General features: G+C 37.0%; 1 protein-coding gene and 1 pseudogene across 1 annotated transcript in view; both read left to right on the forward strand.

Moving 5' to 3' along the window:
• Window positions 1-445: 445 nt before the first annotated feature.
• Window positions 446-6,605, forward strand: LOC122134622 (annotated as a pseudogene).
• A 2,284-nt stretch (window positions 6,606-8,889) lies between these two features.
• prom1a (prominin 1a) overlaps window positions 8,890-17,836 on the forward strand; it is a 56,654-nt gene continuing 47,707 nt past the window's right edge. The window contains exon 1 of the mRNA XM_042755376.1: window positions 8,890-9,325. Within this exon, the coding sequence (XP_042611310.1) occupies window positions 9,094-9,325 (232 nt within the window). The 5' untranslated portion in view covers window positions 8,890-9,093. The remainder of the gene's footprint in view (window positions 9,326-17,836) is intronic.

Raw genomic sequence — 17,836 nt, forward strand, 5'->3', positions numbered from 1 at the left:
ATATATAGCACCCTAAACTTTGAATATTTCACTTTATGTTTGGGTCATCATATTTTTTAAAATGTAAAAATAAATAAATAAATGAATAATGGATTTTCTTATTTTAAAATCTGGGTCTTGGACAAAGAAAGTATGAAACAACTCTATACAAAAATTTGAAAAAGTAGCAAATAATGATAAACCATTTTAATTTTGACATTCATACAAAAAGAGAATGCCAAGTCTGTTAGTTAGTCCCTCGGCTGTAGTTGAAGACATGCCCATCTGTGAGTTTCTGTGGTTTGAAAGAAAGCCAGAGCTTTTTTTTTCAGTGCGATGGTGTTTTGAAGCTGATGTGTCTAATCATTGCATTTGGCCTCATTTTGTAAATTCATAAGTGCTATTTATAATTAATGTGCTCATTAAGCTTTTTCTGCAACTTGTTTTGACTCTCTGGCTTGTTTAATACACTTCTGCTGTGTGTTTGGTGTTTATCAGTGGCTCTCGGTTCCTGCAGCCGGCTCAGGTGTGTGACCTGCTGAAAGGTTTAATAATGGTGCTCTGTTACTCCATGATGCACTATGTCGACTACGCCATGATGTACCACCTGATCCGTGGCCAGTCTGTCATCAAACTCTACATCATCTACAACATGTTAGAGGTATCGAACAGACCTCAAATCCATTTCAGTTCTGATAAAGGAATTCACCTAAAAATTAAAATGAAAATTTTTTTTTTTACCCACTCTTTGTTTGTTTCAAATCTGTAGAAGAATGTTTATGCAGTGTTTCCATATAGCATAAAGCAGCATACTGGTTTAGAACAACACTGAGATTTAAATTTTTTGTTGTGAACTAAATATCTGTCATTTCATCACTCAGGTGGCAGACCGTCTCTTTTCATCATTTGGACAAGACATTCTGGACGCTCTCTACTGGACAGCCACTGAGCCAAAGTCACGGAAGAGAGCCCATATTTGGAGTCATTCCCCATTTCTTCATGGCCGTCTTCTATGTCTGTATCCTTGTTAGTATACAAGACATCTGTAGTGCTCAGAATATATGATGTCATAATTTAGTGTTTGTATCATTACTCCTTTATTTCAGTATTGATGTTGGAGCTGTGGTGTAGTAGTTCAATTGGGTTTTTTCACCAGTCCTGGTCAAATGTCTCATCCAATCACAATTTCATGTCCGATTTCTTGTTTGTTTGTTTGTTTTTTTTCTTCTAAAGATTTTGTTATAAATAACAATTCTTTTGGATCTGATTCAGTAATATACAACTTGTAGCACAATAAAATAATATATCAATGATAAATGATTTAGTTTTCCTCAATATATATTTGTCTAAGTTCTGCATGCCATCCTCATCATGGTCCAGGCCTCTACACTAAATGTGGCCTTCAACTCCCCATAACAAATCTCTGCTCACCATTATGATGTGTCGAACAACGTGAGTATTTTCACATACACAAACATTTCTGTGCAAACAGCAGAATCGCCAAAATCAGAATCATCCAGATCAGCAATTACTGTGTCAATATATTTAAAATTGTGTAAAGAGGGTTTTTATAGGCATGTGTTTGTTCACGTTTCAGTTTGTGGAAATCAAGGGAAGTGTGTTCAAGAAGTTTGAGAAGAACAACCTCTTTCAGATGTCCAACAGTGGTGAGTCAAAATCCAAAACTGTTAAATGTTAGTTTATGTCATCTTACTAGTGACTTACCATGTTTGTGTTATTTAAGGTGCTGCAAAAGTATACTATATTACTAACCAAGCAAAAAATCCCCTCAAAATAATGGTGGTTAATTCCCTTTTTGTTAGTACAACAAGCTTTAAAATGTGGATTAAAACCCTGTTCTACCTCAGTTCTGGTGATTCAAAAGTAACTAATAGGGTGTGCGACTCTTTGATTTCAAGGCAGGCGAAGTTGCAGTCTTGAACGTTGTGTGTGGGCTGACTCAGAAACGTTATAGTATCTTTTTGAAATGCTAATCAAAGCTCTCGAGAGCTTGCTGATAACGCTCTGTGAGATACACCCTGACAGACTGTGGTGCCATTTGAGTGCCTGTTTCCTACAGCACCCATCCTCTTTATGAAAGACACACTGATATACTGTAATCAGCACCTGTTGTCCCCTCTGCTGTTTACTCTCTCCCCACTTTCAAACGGCTACTGAGTCTTGTGGTCGTCCATGCAAACCTTTGTGAGGAAATAATTCCTCAAGTTACTATTCATACACAACCAGCTGGAAACAGTGTGTGCATCGTACAGATTACCGTGCTTTGAAATCTTACAATCTGAGAGCTTTATTTGCTGACCGTCGTTTCCCCTCACATTTTGCAGGGATTGGAGAGAGAGGCGCTTTGTGAATATAAGATGTGCAGACTTTTTAGTTTATATTTCTACCATACAGATATCAAGGAGCGGTTCACCAATTCTGTATTTGCTCCTCATCGTGTGCCTGAGGAACATGGAGCAGTTTTCTTGGAACTCAGGTCTGGATTAAGACTCAGATTAAAACTCTTAGTTAAAAATAGACATTTTTCAAGTGAAATCTATTTCCTTTTTAGTCTAGTAGTTGGTTTATTGCAATCTAGCATCTTTATGAGGCAGATCCAATCAGATTCATAATGACCGTGGTACTTACCTGAAGAAATAGTTGACCCAAAAAAAAAATTGTGCTGAAAATTGACTCATCTTCAGGCCATCTAATATGTAGATGAGTTTGTTTCATTATTAGAACAGAATTAGAGTCCAAACAGCTGATAAAACCAATAATCCACACGCTTCCCTGGACTTATTATGTTATTATGAGCTGTTTGGACTCTCATTCTGATGGCACCCATTCACTACAGAGGATCCATTGGTGAGCGAGTGATGCAATGCTAAAGAAACAAAATCGTCTACATCTTAGATGGCCTGAGGATAAGTACATTGTCAGCAAATTTTCCACAATGCTTGGTTAATCTGTTAACAGTGTTGATATTGCTTGTAGATCACCTCTGGGTGCTGCTCCCTGATGTCTTCATAGTAATCCTGTCGGAGGTTGCAGTCGACATCATCAAGCACGCCTTCATTACTAAGTTCAATGACATCACAGCCGATGTGAGCGCCACAGATTTGTATTTGATTTTCAAAGATAATCAATCTCAAAAGTACACATTGAGGGTGTCAACAAACATAGCCCTAAATATAGTCGCCACATATGAACTTTCCCTTTCCATCATGTTCTTCAGGTCTACAGTGAATATAAAGCCAGCTTGGCCTTTGAACTAGTCAGCAGTCGACAACAGAATGCAAGTAAAAGTTTATTGTCTGAGTTATTAATGTACTATGTAATCATTTTTAAACACTTGTTTTATAAAATCTATCCTTAGTATCTGTTACCAGCATAAAATGACAAAAAAAATAAAAAAAAAATAAGAGGAGATGTGGTTGATTCATGGACAGGCCTACACAGACTACAGTGATTCAGTGGCAAGAAGGATGGGCTTCATTCCTTTACCTCTAGCTGTTCTGGTGAGAAGATATTTTCACTTGTTTAACTACTCTGGTTATTATTGCACATAACTATAACAATTTATTTGTAAGGTACTCTCTGAAACAATATTTGTTTGTTTTTTTTGTGTTTTTTCAACATAGTAATTCCAAAATGACACATTAAACAACAAATGATATGTTACAGGTATTATTCAAGTCTGTAACGGATTGCATATGTGATACTGAGGATATGGTATTGTTTCCTTCAGTTGATTCGAGTGGTGATGAGCTCAGTGAAGATCCAGGGGGCTCTCTCATCTGTCTGTCTGCTCCTCTTTTATCTTGGGTAAATGAGTTAGCTCAAAGTGTATTGTATCACATACAGTAATGTGTACATTTGACTGCATGATTTAGTGTGTAAACTACATTTCACAATAGAGGTGGATACACTTTTGCAGTTTTGAAATCATGAAGTGATGCGATATGATTAAGTTGTAGGGAAAGGCTGATTTTAAAAAAAAATACAATACCGTTCACAAGTTTGGGGTCAGTAATTTTTTTTATAATTTTTTGTTCTGAGAAAATTATTACTTTTATACAGCAAGGATGCATTGAATTGATCAAAAGTGACAGTAAAGACTTGTATAATATTTCAGAAGAATTTCCATTTCAAATAAATGTTAAATCCCAAAGAAAAAAAAGTATCACATTTCCACAAAGATTTTAAGCAACTGTTCAAAAAACTGTTAAAAATTCATGATTATGATCGCCATATTAGAATGATTTCTGAAGGGTCATGAGACAATGAAGACTGAAGTAATGGCTGATGAAAATTCAGCTTTGCCATCACCAAAAAAAACTACATTTAAAAATATAAAACAGATATTTTAACTTCCAATAACATTTCACAATATATATTCACAATAGTACTGTATTTTTTGACCAGATAAGTACAGCCTTGGTGAACATATGACTTTTCAAAAACTTGCCAAACCAAAACTTTTTAATGGTAGTGTATTTTAAGAAAGAAATGCTTAATGTAGTGTAATAGTATGATAGTACAGAGAGTAATAGTGTGATAGTAGAGTAGTTGGTAACATTTTGGAAACATTTTGTGAGTAGCTTGCCCAACACAAGATTATGCCGTAGTAGCTGTAGGTTTAAATAAAAATGTTTTGATTGTTTGGTCTGATTCTGCAGATTGATAACAATGAAGGTGTTGAATAATATAGTTATTTTGGGCAAGTCCTGTCGCTATGTGAAGGAAGCTAACATGGAGGGTAAGCTGTTTAAAAGACCGACTGCGCAAACCTCATGTTTGGAACTCCCAAGAAAGCCAACCCCACCAAATCTCCCCCACTCTCAGGTAACACCAGTTTTGGCTATTCAGTAGTTCAGACATTCTGTCAGTTTCTCAAACTGGTGTTTTTTTTCTCTGTGTGTGTGCTGAGGAGAATTTTTGAATCTTTTTTTTTTCTTTTGTTTCTTTACCTCTTTTTAGCTGAGCCTAAAGTGCAGCAACCCTCCACCTCCATCACCAAGCAGCCGAGCCCAAGAGCGAAGCCTTTTCCCCCGGCTCCACCTCCTGTAACTGAGGTGACCAGTGATCCACCCCCAGATTCTCCTCCTAAACCAGAGGAGAGCAGTAGCGAGACACCACAGTCTACTGAACTTAAACACAGAACCATCAAAAAAGATCTGTTGGAGATTGACCGCTTCACAATATGCGGCAACCGAATCGGGTGAACTTTAACCCCATCACCATAGTAACTGCTCAGGAACGAAAGTGGAGAAGACTCAGAGTCTGAGTCTGACATAATTGACTTTCGAGTGAGTTCTTCAGAGGTTGCTACTATTTATCTCTAAATGGAAAATTACTCGATTTGCCATCCTCACTGCTTCTATTCCTGTGGAATATCTTTCAAAGGAAGCAGATCTTGTGCGTAAAGCATTTTAAATCAAAACAAAGAATCTCTTCGCCCTCGGCAGCCGGGCATATCAACATGGCATAGAATCTAGTGTTGCATAGGATATGTTTGTCTCGATTTTAACAGAGACAGAACATCTTGAACAATTAAAGAGACATGGAACTTCTTACAAACTAGAGCTTTCCCATTAGAAATTTGTCTTTGAGTGAAAACTAAAAAACATATATTGTATTATTAGTTTTTCAAACACTTACAAAAAAAAACAATTGAGCAATTTATAACTGATTCATATAATAAACAGATAAAGTTGTATATATTCACACACTTTCTGTTTAGATAATATGCTAAACGGGTTTGCCAATAATGCTGCCATTAGATTTGATCAGTCTGGCAAATATTTGATTTTAGAACTAGTAAAGGTATTATTTGTTTCAGTTGAAGTCTGTGTTTGTACAGATACAGTGTTTTTAATTTTCTTCTTAAAAGTTTCTTTAAAACTCGTGACTCATGACCAGAAAGGGAAGGTTTGGCTGACGTAATGCCAGGCTGCTTGATAATTCAGCTCTGTATAATATACATGGTGCCAATCCAGCAGACTTAACTTTGCACTGATTTACCACATTGTCTTAACTGTACAGAATATTTTTGTTTTAAGTATGATATTGACATGTTTACACCAGCTATGAAAGAGTAAATAACTGTTTCATATGAAATGTAACAAAATGAGTGTTTTTTGAATGCACATTTGTTAGTGTATTTTGAAATTCAAATCATCTGAGACCAATCCTATACTGAGAGACTATTGTTTGATATAATTAATATTTTGTCGTTTTAAATGTAATTAAATTATTATCCAGTAATTAATAGTTCAATATCATGTTGATACTGTTTTATAATGTTGCTTGGAAGTTGATTTTGCAGTGAAGAAAGTTGAATGTCAATCTAAGTCTAAATCTAGAATTTACCTCCAGTACACAGTTATGAGGTGCAAAGGAACCGAATGCCAAGGGACTTGAAAAATGGATATTCCGTCATTCTCTTTTGACTGAAATGTTTTTTGAGAATACCTTAATAGAAGTGTCCCTGCCATGTTTTGAAATATGCAGTTTGCATTTCAGTTTACTGTAATTTGTTTTATCACTGTAAAAATCTAAGGACTATTTTTGGAGAGATTCTCAACAGGGTTGCACAGGTTGTTGTCCTCAAGGTGTGTTCACATTTTTGTTTTTAAAATATACCATAATGTTAAAAAGTAAAATGTGAAGACTAAACCATTTGTTTTTATGTAATACCATCCCTGTTTTGGGTATAGCAAATAAAAGTTGTTTTGTAATTTGTGCCATGTTTTATATGAATTTATACAGAAAGGTGTATGTTTTTGTTTGTTTTTATGTTATTCATTTTGTGTTTTGGGTACTGTTTTTATTAACCTTTTAGTTTTAACAGTCAGAATGCATTTTCCACTGGTAAACTGCACCCACGTATCTGACACATCCTGAGACAGTAATATCTGCCACTTTGTGACCCTTTTCTCCTACAGAATTCACAGACAATGGCAGACAGCTAGTAAATCCGCCCTTAGCCGCCTCATCTCCATTTCCATGTGTATGAGGTACTGTTTATCTCACCTACACCCACCACAAACCTCCCTGTCCTTCTCCATCCAGACCTCCAGATACCAAGTACTACTTGACGCTAAGACATGCAGTAAACACGGAGGAGGTAGAGCAGTAGGTTGTTTCTAAGGCAACTGTATATGGCCATTTAGAATAAAGAAATCCTCTCGAAATATTTTTCTTAAATAAAAATTGCAACAGTAGATATTTAATGCTGTTTTATCTTGATGTATTTATGTTGCTGAGAGTATTTTGCAGGACTAACCACTGTGGTTGCCCTCTAAAGTGATCATGGTTATCTGTCATTGTACTGCTTGCCTTGTCGGAAAAGAATCATTTCTTGTCCAAACAGACTGTCAGGGTTTTGACACTGTTGGATTTTGTCTTTGTTCAGCAATGTCTGACACACAGAACATTCTGCAGCCATTGCATTCTTCACAGAATCCTTTAATCCACAGCTAGAATGAGAATGTATTCGAGTGAATTCCTGCTCTGATATCATGTACACACAACATTCTGAACCTCCCTCACATTCTTTATGAATTAAGCAGTTGTTTAAGGAATAACATGCTTGGTTTTAAACTTGTGCTGTAGTCAAATAGACTTATTACATTAGCTTTTTGGACTTGCAAAGTAATAAGTAACATACAATGGATGGTAACTAATATAATGGCAATAATGTCAAATTAAATTAGACTGACATTAATGGTTTAGTAGTGTAACGTAAAGTCTCTCCATGTTATAAGGCTATTTTTAAGATGTGCATATGATTGAAATAAATAAAAGTACTTTGTGTTCTTGTTTGTTTTAATGCATTTGATGGCTTAATCAGAGAAAAATGAGTCATGTTCTAAGAGATGTGAGCCCACTCAGTGGGTGAACTTATGTGGCTAACACATGAAATGCTGAACAAATCCAGATAAAATCCTAAAGTTTGAAATGTAAATCCTGTGTTGCTTATTATAGCTCCCCTGCAGCAGTTTGTAGCTCTCTGACTGATTTCACCAATATTCCCATAAATAATCAGAGTAGGGCTTGAACAATATTTTCTTCAATCCTCTCATGTCCCTATGATTTAAGAGGTGACGACCAGTTTCCACTAAGATACTTGTATCTTAATTAGTGTTAATGCTGTAAACCAAAATAAATATGAAGGAGATCAAACAAAGTAGTAAACTTCCGAAGTCTACTTAAATTTGAGTTAAACCAAGTTGCCATTGTGGTTCCCAAGGGAACTTTTGCTAAGAAATAGTGCATAAAAATATAAGGCAACTGTTTTTTGGCATTGAAGACCATTTTGGACCATATTACACTTTGGTATAAATTCTGTATTTAAAGCGAGACTAATAGGCTACTTTGAAAAAGAAGGGGGAAAAACCGTAAAATAGGTGACAATGACAAAACAATATTCCCAAGATTTTTAATGGCAGCGTCCCTTCAAACTAAAGAAGTATTTTAATATGTAGCCTAATAAAATGTATAAATATTCCCTCCCAAAAAAAATTACTGTAACCGTAGTGATATAAAACTTTAGTTTGACGTTGACGGTAATAATATCCTGGGAACATTTGGTGTTGAGTAGAGTGTTTAATTAGCCTACTACCGTAACTTAGTTTTATCTTGACAAATATTACATCTTTGAACTAAAAATTAATCATTACGGACAAAAGCTGTGTAAAATCAGTCACATTTTCACCAATCTTTAAAATCAGTGTCTAAAAGAGGTGAAGTGGATGATTGGAAATCGCTTATAAATCATCGCGTCCCATCTGCTGTCTTCACCCGACAGGCGGAGCACCGAGCTCCGGAGAGAAGACCGTTATAACGGGGAGGGGATGCGCGCGCGGAGAGCCCGTAGTCACCTTAACTTCACTGGCTCACGCTCATCAGCTGTGATTTGTAGCTGGGCATCTGACTGACCGGCCGACCGAGAGGCGCACCATGAACCTGCAGGAGCCGCTCGCCGCGGGGGGACCATAGTTATCATGAGACTCTCTCCGGGCAGCAGGATTTGATTGTCCCTGATAGTATACCCAGAATTTCTTCCACTTCTATCACCTGGAATTGCTTCAGCAACTAGAATTAATCATGCTGTGGAAAACGGGACTGATTTTTCTGTGCTGGGGCTTGACGTCCGGGGAACTCCAGGACAGGCAGTCCGGTACTCCTGCTGCTCCAGCGCGGACAACTTTGGATTTCGGCCTCGTCCCCTCCGGAGTTTACGATACTGTCGCCTATTACGAGCCTGGGGCCATTGGGATTTTATTTAACATGATGCACGCTTTCCTCTATGTGGTTCAGCCCAACCCGTTTCCTGAAGGTGAGCTCAGTCTTGTGATGTTCTTGAACTTCTGAGCACCACAAGAAACCTCAAATCTCATGTTTCTCTACTCTTGATTATTAATTTGAATCAGATGAGTTTATATACCCCAATGCTTGCCATTTCTTCAGCTGCATCTACCATATCATGAGCAGGTAGATGCTTCAGGTGTGAGAGGTGCCACCTGTGATGTCTCCATGGTGTGTTAGAAGGTGTTTGGGCTAGAGTACGGTTGGTCTGCTGTATTCTCCACCTCCGCTGTGTTCGTCATTATTTGTTAAATCTTGAGATTGAGATGTACTGTACCATGTGAGTCATTGTCCTAATGAGTTAAAACCTAATCTAGAATGCCATATGCAGCCTGCCACAGGTGAATATAACCCGGTTCCTGGAGGAATCCCAACCGTACACAGCAATTTCAGATCGTGGATAACTTCATTAACGACCTGATGAGTTGCATAAGGTGTTTGATTAGGTAGACATCCAAAAATGTGTATTAGGTGGTCCTCTAGGATCAAGGTTGGGAACCGCTTTCTGTTATCAAATGTAGTAGCAACCAAGCACATATAGATTTTGCTGTTGTATTTGTCATCACATACATTCTGTTTTGGGTGTGCTCTTCTGTTTCCAGTGGTTATAAATCCTTCGTTTTCCTGCAGCGCTCTCGTTTCTCATCTAGTGATGATCCCCCTCTAGAAGTAGGGTTTAAATCAACCGTGCATCTGTCTTTTGAACGCATGTGGCACTGGCGGCATTTTCTTTTCTTTTCTTCCCTGTCATTTTTCCCCCCTTCATTCTCAAATAAAAATAGCCACAGCTGTAGCCTTTTGGCAAATTAATTAGAATGATAAAAGCTCTCTGACAGGGCCTCTAGTATGATAATTCAGCCCACTGCATTTGATTTGCAAGAAAGAGACAGCCATACAGCTGCAACAGTCTCGCCATAACTCCGATTCTGCTTGATTTGTTCTCTGGGACTACATATGTTTGTGCCGGCATGAAAGTCATTTCATAGCATGGATTTGTCAAGGAGTTTTCGTGAACTGATTTAAAGGGTTAGTTCACCCCAAAAAAATTAGCCCAGAATTATTCATTCTCAAGTCATCTTAGGTGTAGTTTCTTCTTTCAGGCGAATCCAGCTGGAGTTATATTAAAAACTTTAAGTTAGTTTACAAAGGCAAGCAGACAAGGTCGGAACTCGGAATATGATCGCAATCCGCTTAATAGTTCAGTATTTTCCTTATACTGGTTTTATATGGGAAAGCATTTAACGTGAAACTTTGCACATTGTGTTTATATTTTGGGTGCATATGCTTGAATGTACAAAATATACAATCCTCAATAAGGTGTTTACTGAATTTCACCATTTAATATCTGCGTTTTACTACATTACTACTTAATGTACACTGATTGTTTTAAAAAAAAAAAAAACTAAACTGCTGGCTCTCAGGTGTCTTTGCTACTGTTTGAGTGTTGTACGGAGAGGACTGTGTGTGTGTTTGTGACACACTCACGCTCTCTCTTTCCTTGTGTATGTGCGCACATCCTTATACCTCACCACTCCAAATTTAATCCAGGAAAGGTGAACATTCATGCACCATAACTTGGACTGAAAGGAATGTGTAGAAAAGTGAGCATGTCTCCAAAAACCTATTGAGCTGCAGGTTTGATGACTGCATTTATTTATTTTATTTTTTTTATTTTTTTATTTTTAGAAATTATGTTTTGATGTATGTTTTTAATTATTGAGATGCAGGTTTAGGCTCACTTAAATGAGTGCATTTTTATTTTTTTCCATTTAGAAGGATTGTTTCTTTTTCTTTTTTGATTTTTTTTACAGAATTTTTTTTTTTATGTTCTGATTATTGTTGAGCTGCAGGTTTAGAATCACTTGAGTGACTGCACTTAATTAATTTAAGAAGAATTCAATTATTTATCTTAATTATTTAGCCGGACATGTTTACAGTTCCAAAATGTTCTGCGTTTCTTAAAGATAAAATGTATTGTGTTCAGTGAGGAAAAAAAAAATTGTGTGTGTGTGTGTATATATATATATATATATATATATATATATATATATATATATATATATAAATACATATATATATATTTTACCCAGACATTTAAAAATAACATATTTTAGAGCTGTAATATCAATACCGTGATTATTATTAATTATTTTTTTTTATCTAAGGTTATCATACCGTCAGAATCTTATACTGGCCCATGTCTAGTGACGTCACATGAAAACTATCGATTAGTGACCATTGTTTTGTTTTGATCTCTCCCCTGCGCTTTCACATCCATCACTTCTGAGCAGCGCATGCACAACGCCGACCTCATATGTCATCTGCCCAGAGCTGCTTCCGTGCACAACAGTGAGTGCAAGCTTGATTAAATTGATTATTACGTTTTATGTGTTTTTTTCGACCATTTCAACTTACAAACTCCTTGAGGGCTGGTCCCTGAAGCATACGATCACACCTGTGTGATGCCAACGTTCAGTGCATCACATCATCAACTGCTGAATTTAAATCCACTTTCACGCTTTGGCTAGCGCGGAGCCAGATCAGACGCGCTGAGCACTTGTCATATTATCACAAATATTCAGTGTTTTCAACCATATAATGTTTATTTTAGGTTTCAGACATTTAAATACACTTAAGTACGAGCAAAACCATACATTTATAGTTACACGCTGATGTCTATGGAAATGGCAATAATGATCCTTACATAAATAATCTGACGACATGTTTTTATTGATATCATATACAGATTGTGTCAGTAACTACAAAGTTAACTCTGCTCTTCTCCCAGTTTACCGAAGGCCTACTTTAACATGTTTCAGGAGGAGAGTCTGAATTTGCGTATTGTAAATCCCACAGCTCAGATTTAGCATGAACTAATATGGCGGCGCCCATCACCTGGTATAGATCAACTAATACGGTCAATATAAAAGTGTTTAAACTACCAAAGAGATTTACTTGCACAAATATTATTTCAGAATCGGAATATCAGATATTTCATAATATAGTGAGCATGTGAATTCGAGTTTGTGAATATTTTAAATAAACGGGAAAAACAAAATAAAAAGCGATCCATGTGTCATAGAGAGCTATTGTGGCTGCGTTGTCACAAGACAAGCAAGACGAGTCGCCATGGAAACAATAAGCCGATTAATTCTAAAATAATGGTCACCTAAAAAAAACTCATGCTTGGGGCTCAGCTAGAATACTTTAAACTCGTGTGAAAGGGTTAAATATGGAAAATATTTTTCTTACAAAAACGCATCGATTCGCTACAGGAGGCCTTTGTTCACCCCCCGGAGCTGTGTGAGACACTTTTCTTACAAAAAGGGCACTTGATTTCACTTTTTTTTGGACTGATGCACTGCAACACCCACTGAGTTCCATTAAACAGCTTGAAAGATCAAAGACAATTTTTAATATAACTCCGACTGGATTCGTCTGAAAGAAGAAAGTCATATACACCTAGGATGACTTGAGGGTGAGTAATATATGGGCTAATTTTCATTTTTGGGTGAACTAACCCTTTAAGAAGCTGTCAGACATGCTCAAATCCTTTGATCCTTAAATCTGAATGGACTTTGACGAGTGAAAGTAGGGACACTGGTGTGTGATGGTAACCCCCTGTCTCCTTCAAACGAAACAGTGTCTTTAGACCCATGAAACTACTTGTAAGATCAAAGCATGCTGGGGGACGATGGTTCAGTAATAGCCTATTAATTGCTCAGTTTGAAGGTCTCTAGTTTCACAGAGTTACTGTATATTGCCAGGAAATAAATAAGAGAGCACTTAGGAGCTCTTTGTTCTCAGTAGGGTTGGGCTGATAGACGATGCCATCGTCCATTGCCGATGGTTGATCGACATCACAATGTTGCTCCGGCATCGTGAAATTATTTTTATAACATACACTACCATTCAAAGTTTTGAGTCAGTAACATTTATTTTTTATTTGGAAAAAAATTAATTAATGCTTTCATTCAGAAAGGATGCATTAATTTGATCAAAAGTAACAGTAAAGTCATTTATAATGTTACAATCTATTTAAATTTAAATCAGTTATGAACTTTTTTTTTTAACTTTTTATTTTATAAAGGAATCCTGAAAAAAAAAATTTATCACAGTTTCCACAAAAATATTAAGCAGTACAACTTTTATTGATAATAAGAAATGTTTCATGAGCACCAAATCAGCAATGATTTCTGAAGGATCAGGTGACACTGAAGACCGAAGTAATGGCTGCTGAAAATTCAGCTTTGTATCACAGGAATAAATTACATTTTTTAAATATATTTAAGTAGAAAACAGTTATTTTAAATTGTAATAATGTTTAACAATATAACAGTTTTTCAGTATTTTAAATTAAATAAATATAGCCTTGGTGAGTGAAGAGACTTATTTTAATAATATTAAAAATCTTGCAGACCCCAAACTTTTGAAGTACAGTAGTGTTTCAATAATCAGTTATGCTATTGTTAAATTGGGAAACCCCCACAGTTCATAGCAGGTTATATGACAGAACCCAAAACTAGCGATCCAAGTGATGAACTCAGTCCATTTGAGGACGACATATGCAGTGGAAGCAGTTGCCAGGGTAACATAACTGTATCCTAGTGAGTGTGTTTGAGTTTCTCCCATTGGCCTACATATGTCTGAATGCTGTAGTGTTATATGAGGTGTGCATATCCAGTGCTTTCTGAGGGAAATGCAGTGCTTTAGTAGATCTTAACAGATCCTTGTTTAAGCACAGGACAACCAAGATAATTATGCAGTACATTTAGCCAGGAAGTAGGTGAAAGTTTCTTGTACAGAGATTTTGGTGTTGTATAATTTAATATAGTGGAAGTACAATTTTATACATGCAAATTATAACATCTTAAGTCTGATGTCCATGTCTGCCACATAGAATGGTTTCAGATCTGTGCCAGCAGGGCTGCTGAAGGATGGAGCACCAATGTTGATTGCAGATGGCATCCTGTGTGGCATATCTGTGGGCCGCCAGCTTGTTGTGCTCCCCTTTGCTCCTCTACATCTCTAGAGGTAGCTACGCCACACTGAGGCTGAGTGGAAATGAGAAATTGCACTTTTTTCTCTCTCTGTTGCTCCCTTTCCCTTTCTCCTTACCCTATTTATTTCACTCTGCTTGACCTCCATTCTTTTTCCTCCTTGACTCAACTCAACAAGCCCTGCCTTACATATTCATGTCTGAAACTCCTCAAAGGAATCTTATTTAAATGCTGTTGCTGTTATTTTTAGAGGTAGCATTAAAAAATCAAAAATGAGCATAATTTATTCTATTCTGATGAACAACTTATGACTTGGACATAAACCAACTAAATGTAAAATTTAACTAGAATAGAATAGAACAGAACAGAATAGAATAGAATAGAATAGAATAGAATAGAATAGAATAGAATAGAATAGAATAGAATAGAATAGAATAGAATAGAGGGACTGTCAAAATAAGAATTTGTAATGCAGTGTACACTAGTAGCGGTATTCCAGACTATGATTGTTATTTTATAAGCAGCTGTGAAATATCTTCCACATATTTGAATGCAGTCAGTATTACTGATGTTTGAGGAGGAAGCTGGAGATGTTGGGAGCTTATGATTTGTCATTCTGTAGCGCTCATATTTTCTCATGACTCCAGCATGACTGTGGTGCTCCTGGGTCTGGCACATATATAACCCGGGTTTTGGCAGATGTCCCCTATCGGGGAAGTCGTTGCCTAATGGACAGAGTTGAACTTGTAACCCGAAGGTCGTGGGTTCGAGTCTCAGGTCCGGCAGGAATTGTAGGTGGGGGGAGTGAATAACCAGCACTCTCTCCACCTTCAATACCACCACTGAGGTGAGACCCTTGAGCAAGGCACCGAACCCCCAACTGCTCCCCGGGTGCTGCATCATTGGCTGCCCACTGCTCCGGGTGTGTGTTCACAATGTGTGTGTGTGTGTTCATTGCTGTGTGTGTGCGCACTTGGATGGGTTAAATGCAGAGCACAAATTCCAAGTATTGGACACCATAACTGGCCACACATCACTGGATTTCATGAGGCATCTTCAACCCAACATGAGGGCCATGAGCTCCAGTAGGCCCAGTGCCCAGCTGTCAGCAGTATAAAATGAGCTAACATCAACGTAAGAGTCGACTCTGAACCCCCTTAACAAGTCATCATACTTTCTAATCTTCTGCTTGTTACCTATATACATCAGAACGTAACACATTTGCATAATCATGCCCGCAAAATAAGAAACACGCTGACCTGCCCACAAACACTTCCGCTAGTTAGTGTGTTTACATAATGTCGAGAAGACGCTGTGTCCTGCGTGGTTAAAGTTTTTTTTTTTGTTTTGTTTTCAAGATTTTTTTTTTTTTTTTTTTTTGCTGAAAGATGATGATGTAAAGACATCACATAAAGTACCAAATACAACATTTAAACTTACCACTGAGAAACGTCCTGATCAAGTGGTGCTTGCGCTGGAGTTTCCGGATGAGCGACTGCAATCTTTGTTTACAAGTAACCCTCCGGAGAAAAAAAATTGTTAATGAGTGTTTTGTTTCCGACACACATTGTATACTGAAAGACCAATCACAACAGACTTGGCCAGCTGACCAATCAGAGCAGAGTAGGCTTATGGAAGGGAGGGGTTTACAGACCTGTTTACAGAATCGTTTTAAAATCATTGAAAAATGATTCTAATATTAAATGTATATTCTGATAAAATGAAATGAATGTTTTCTGATCTTAGATGCATTTAAACCTGTTGTAGGGGACTCCAACACAATATTAGGACACTTTAAAATACTGTACCATGACCTGCTCTTTAAAGTCAGATGAAACCGTTATCAAACAGGAGAAACATGGTGCGCACTGATACAGTCAGAAAGCTTTTTAATCTACAAATCACCATCATTTACCATGGATTTACTATAGTAACACTAACTGCAAAATGGTATTGTGGCAGAAATGTATGTATAATGTTTATTATATTATTAATGTAAACATTTATTAAATGTATTAATGAGTAATGGAATTTAATTCCAGCATTTTTGTGATTTAGTATAAATGCACAAACAATATAGCTTAATGTATTTAGACAACTGTTTTTCAAGACATTTATTTTGTTAAAGGGGTCATATGATGCGATTAAATTTTTTCCTTTCTCTTTGGAGTGTTACAAGCTCTTGGTGCATAAAGAAGATCTGTAAAGTTTCAAAGACTAAAGTCTCAAATCCATAGAGATATTCTTTATAAAAATTAAGACTTGTCCATGCCCTCCTAAACCGACTCGTATCAAGGAGACCAGTAATGTATTCGTTGTTGTGTGGGTGGATTTGCTTTGTGAAGCTAAGATGTTAATTTTTGTGAAGAAGGCATAACTTTTATTCTCTCTGTAGTATTGTTGTTGCCGCCGCCGCCATGTCGTGAAGGCACTGTGTGTTTCATTGTAAAAGCAAACTACTTCGTTTGGCCTTCCAAAAGAGTACGATTTCCGCTTCATCATGCCTAGAACTGATCTGTGCTGGTGGCTGAGGAAATACATCAACTTCGCGCTGTGGATTGCACATCGACTTTCACCGTAGATAAAGCATGGTTAATCAGGTTTTAGTATGGACAATCGGAGTCTAGTTCGTGGTATTTGCATGTGGTTGCATTATGAAGCCCGCTGGCCGCCGCTCACTCAAGCCCACCGTGTGTGACGCTGTTTGTTGTGAAAGCTAAACTACTTTGTTTGGCCTTCCAAAAGAGGACACAACTAGAAATCAGTTGTTGTATTTACAACACAGTTCCAGAACAGTTCAACCCAAATATTCAGATGTGTGCTGCACATTTTATGGAGGACTGTTTCCTGAACCTGCAGAGTAGCATACAATGGGTCTGTGCACAAAGGTTGTTTCTATAAAGTGGGGCAGTTCCAACTTTGCTAGGACAGTCTGGCGCTTCTGACACACAGCCTGTAAGTCTGTTTTTTTATATTTAAAGAATTTGCCACTGATGATTCAAATGTGAGTTTTGAACAGTGTAGAGTAGTGCTTGATGTTTGTCGTTTCTGTGATCACAAATGCAGACATGGTTTTATGTTTACGCGGCACGATACGCAACGCAAGCGTAAAAACAATATAAGTCATTATAGTCAGTAATTATGTCCCCACTGAATGCAACAAATGCCTCGTTTGTAATTTGTTTTATTGGTTTTGTCTGGTCATGCCGGGAGACGGCATCACAGTATGTTAAGGGGTGTAACATTTCGGTCACACCCTTGAGGTATTCAAGACTTGAAGTGATTATGTTATGACTGTAAAGAGTAGTTTAAAAACCACAACTAAATGATTTTAATATTAAATATTTTTAATAGCAGATTAGGCAAAATATTTTACAAATGCTTCCAACTACCAACTGATGTTTGACACATTTGACCATGTTTACTCCTGCAGTTTTCACCCCCAAAAATATATTTTAAAGTATGCAGATTCTTTCTGGACA

This window comes from Cyprinus carpio, unplaced genomic scaffold (assembly GCF_018340385.1).
Source record: "Cyprinus carpio isolate SPL01 unplaced genomic scaffold, ASM1834038v1 S000006694, whole genome shotgun sequence".
In the NCBI taxonomy this organism is placed as follows: Eukaryota; Metazoa; Chordata; class Actinopteri; order Cypriniformes; family Cyprinidae; genus Cyprinus; species Cyprinus carpio.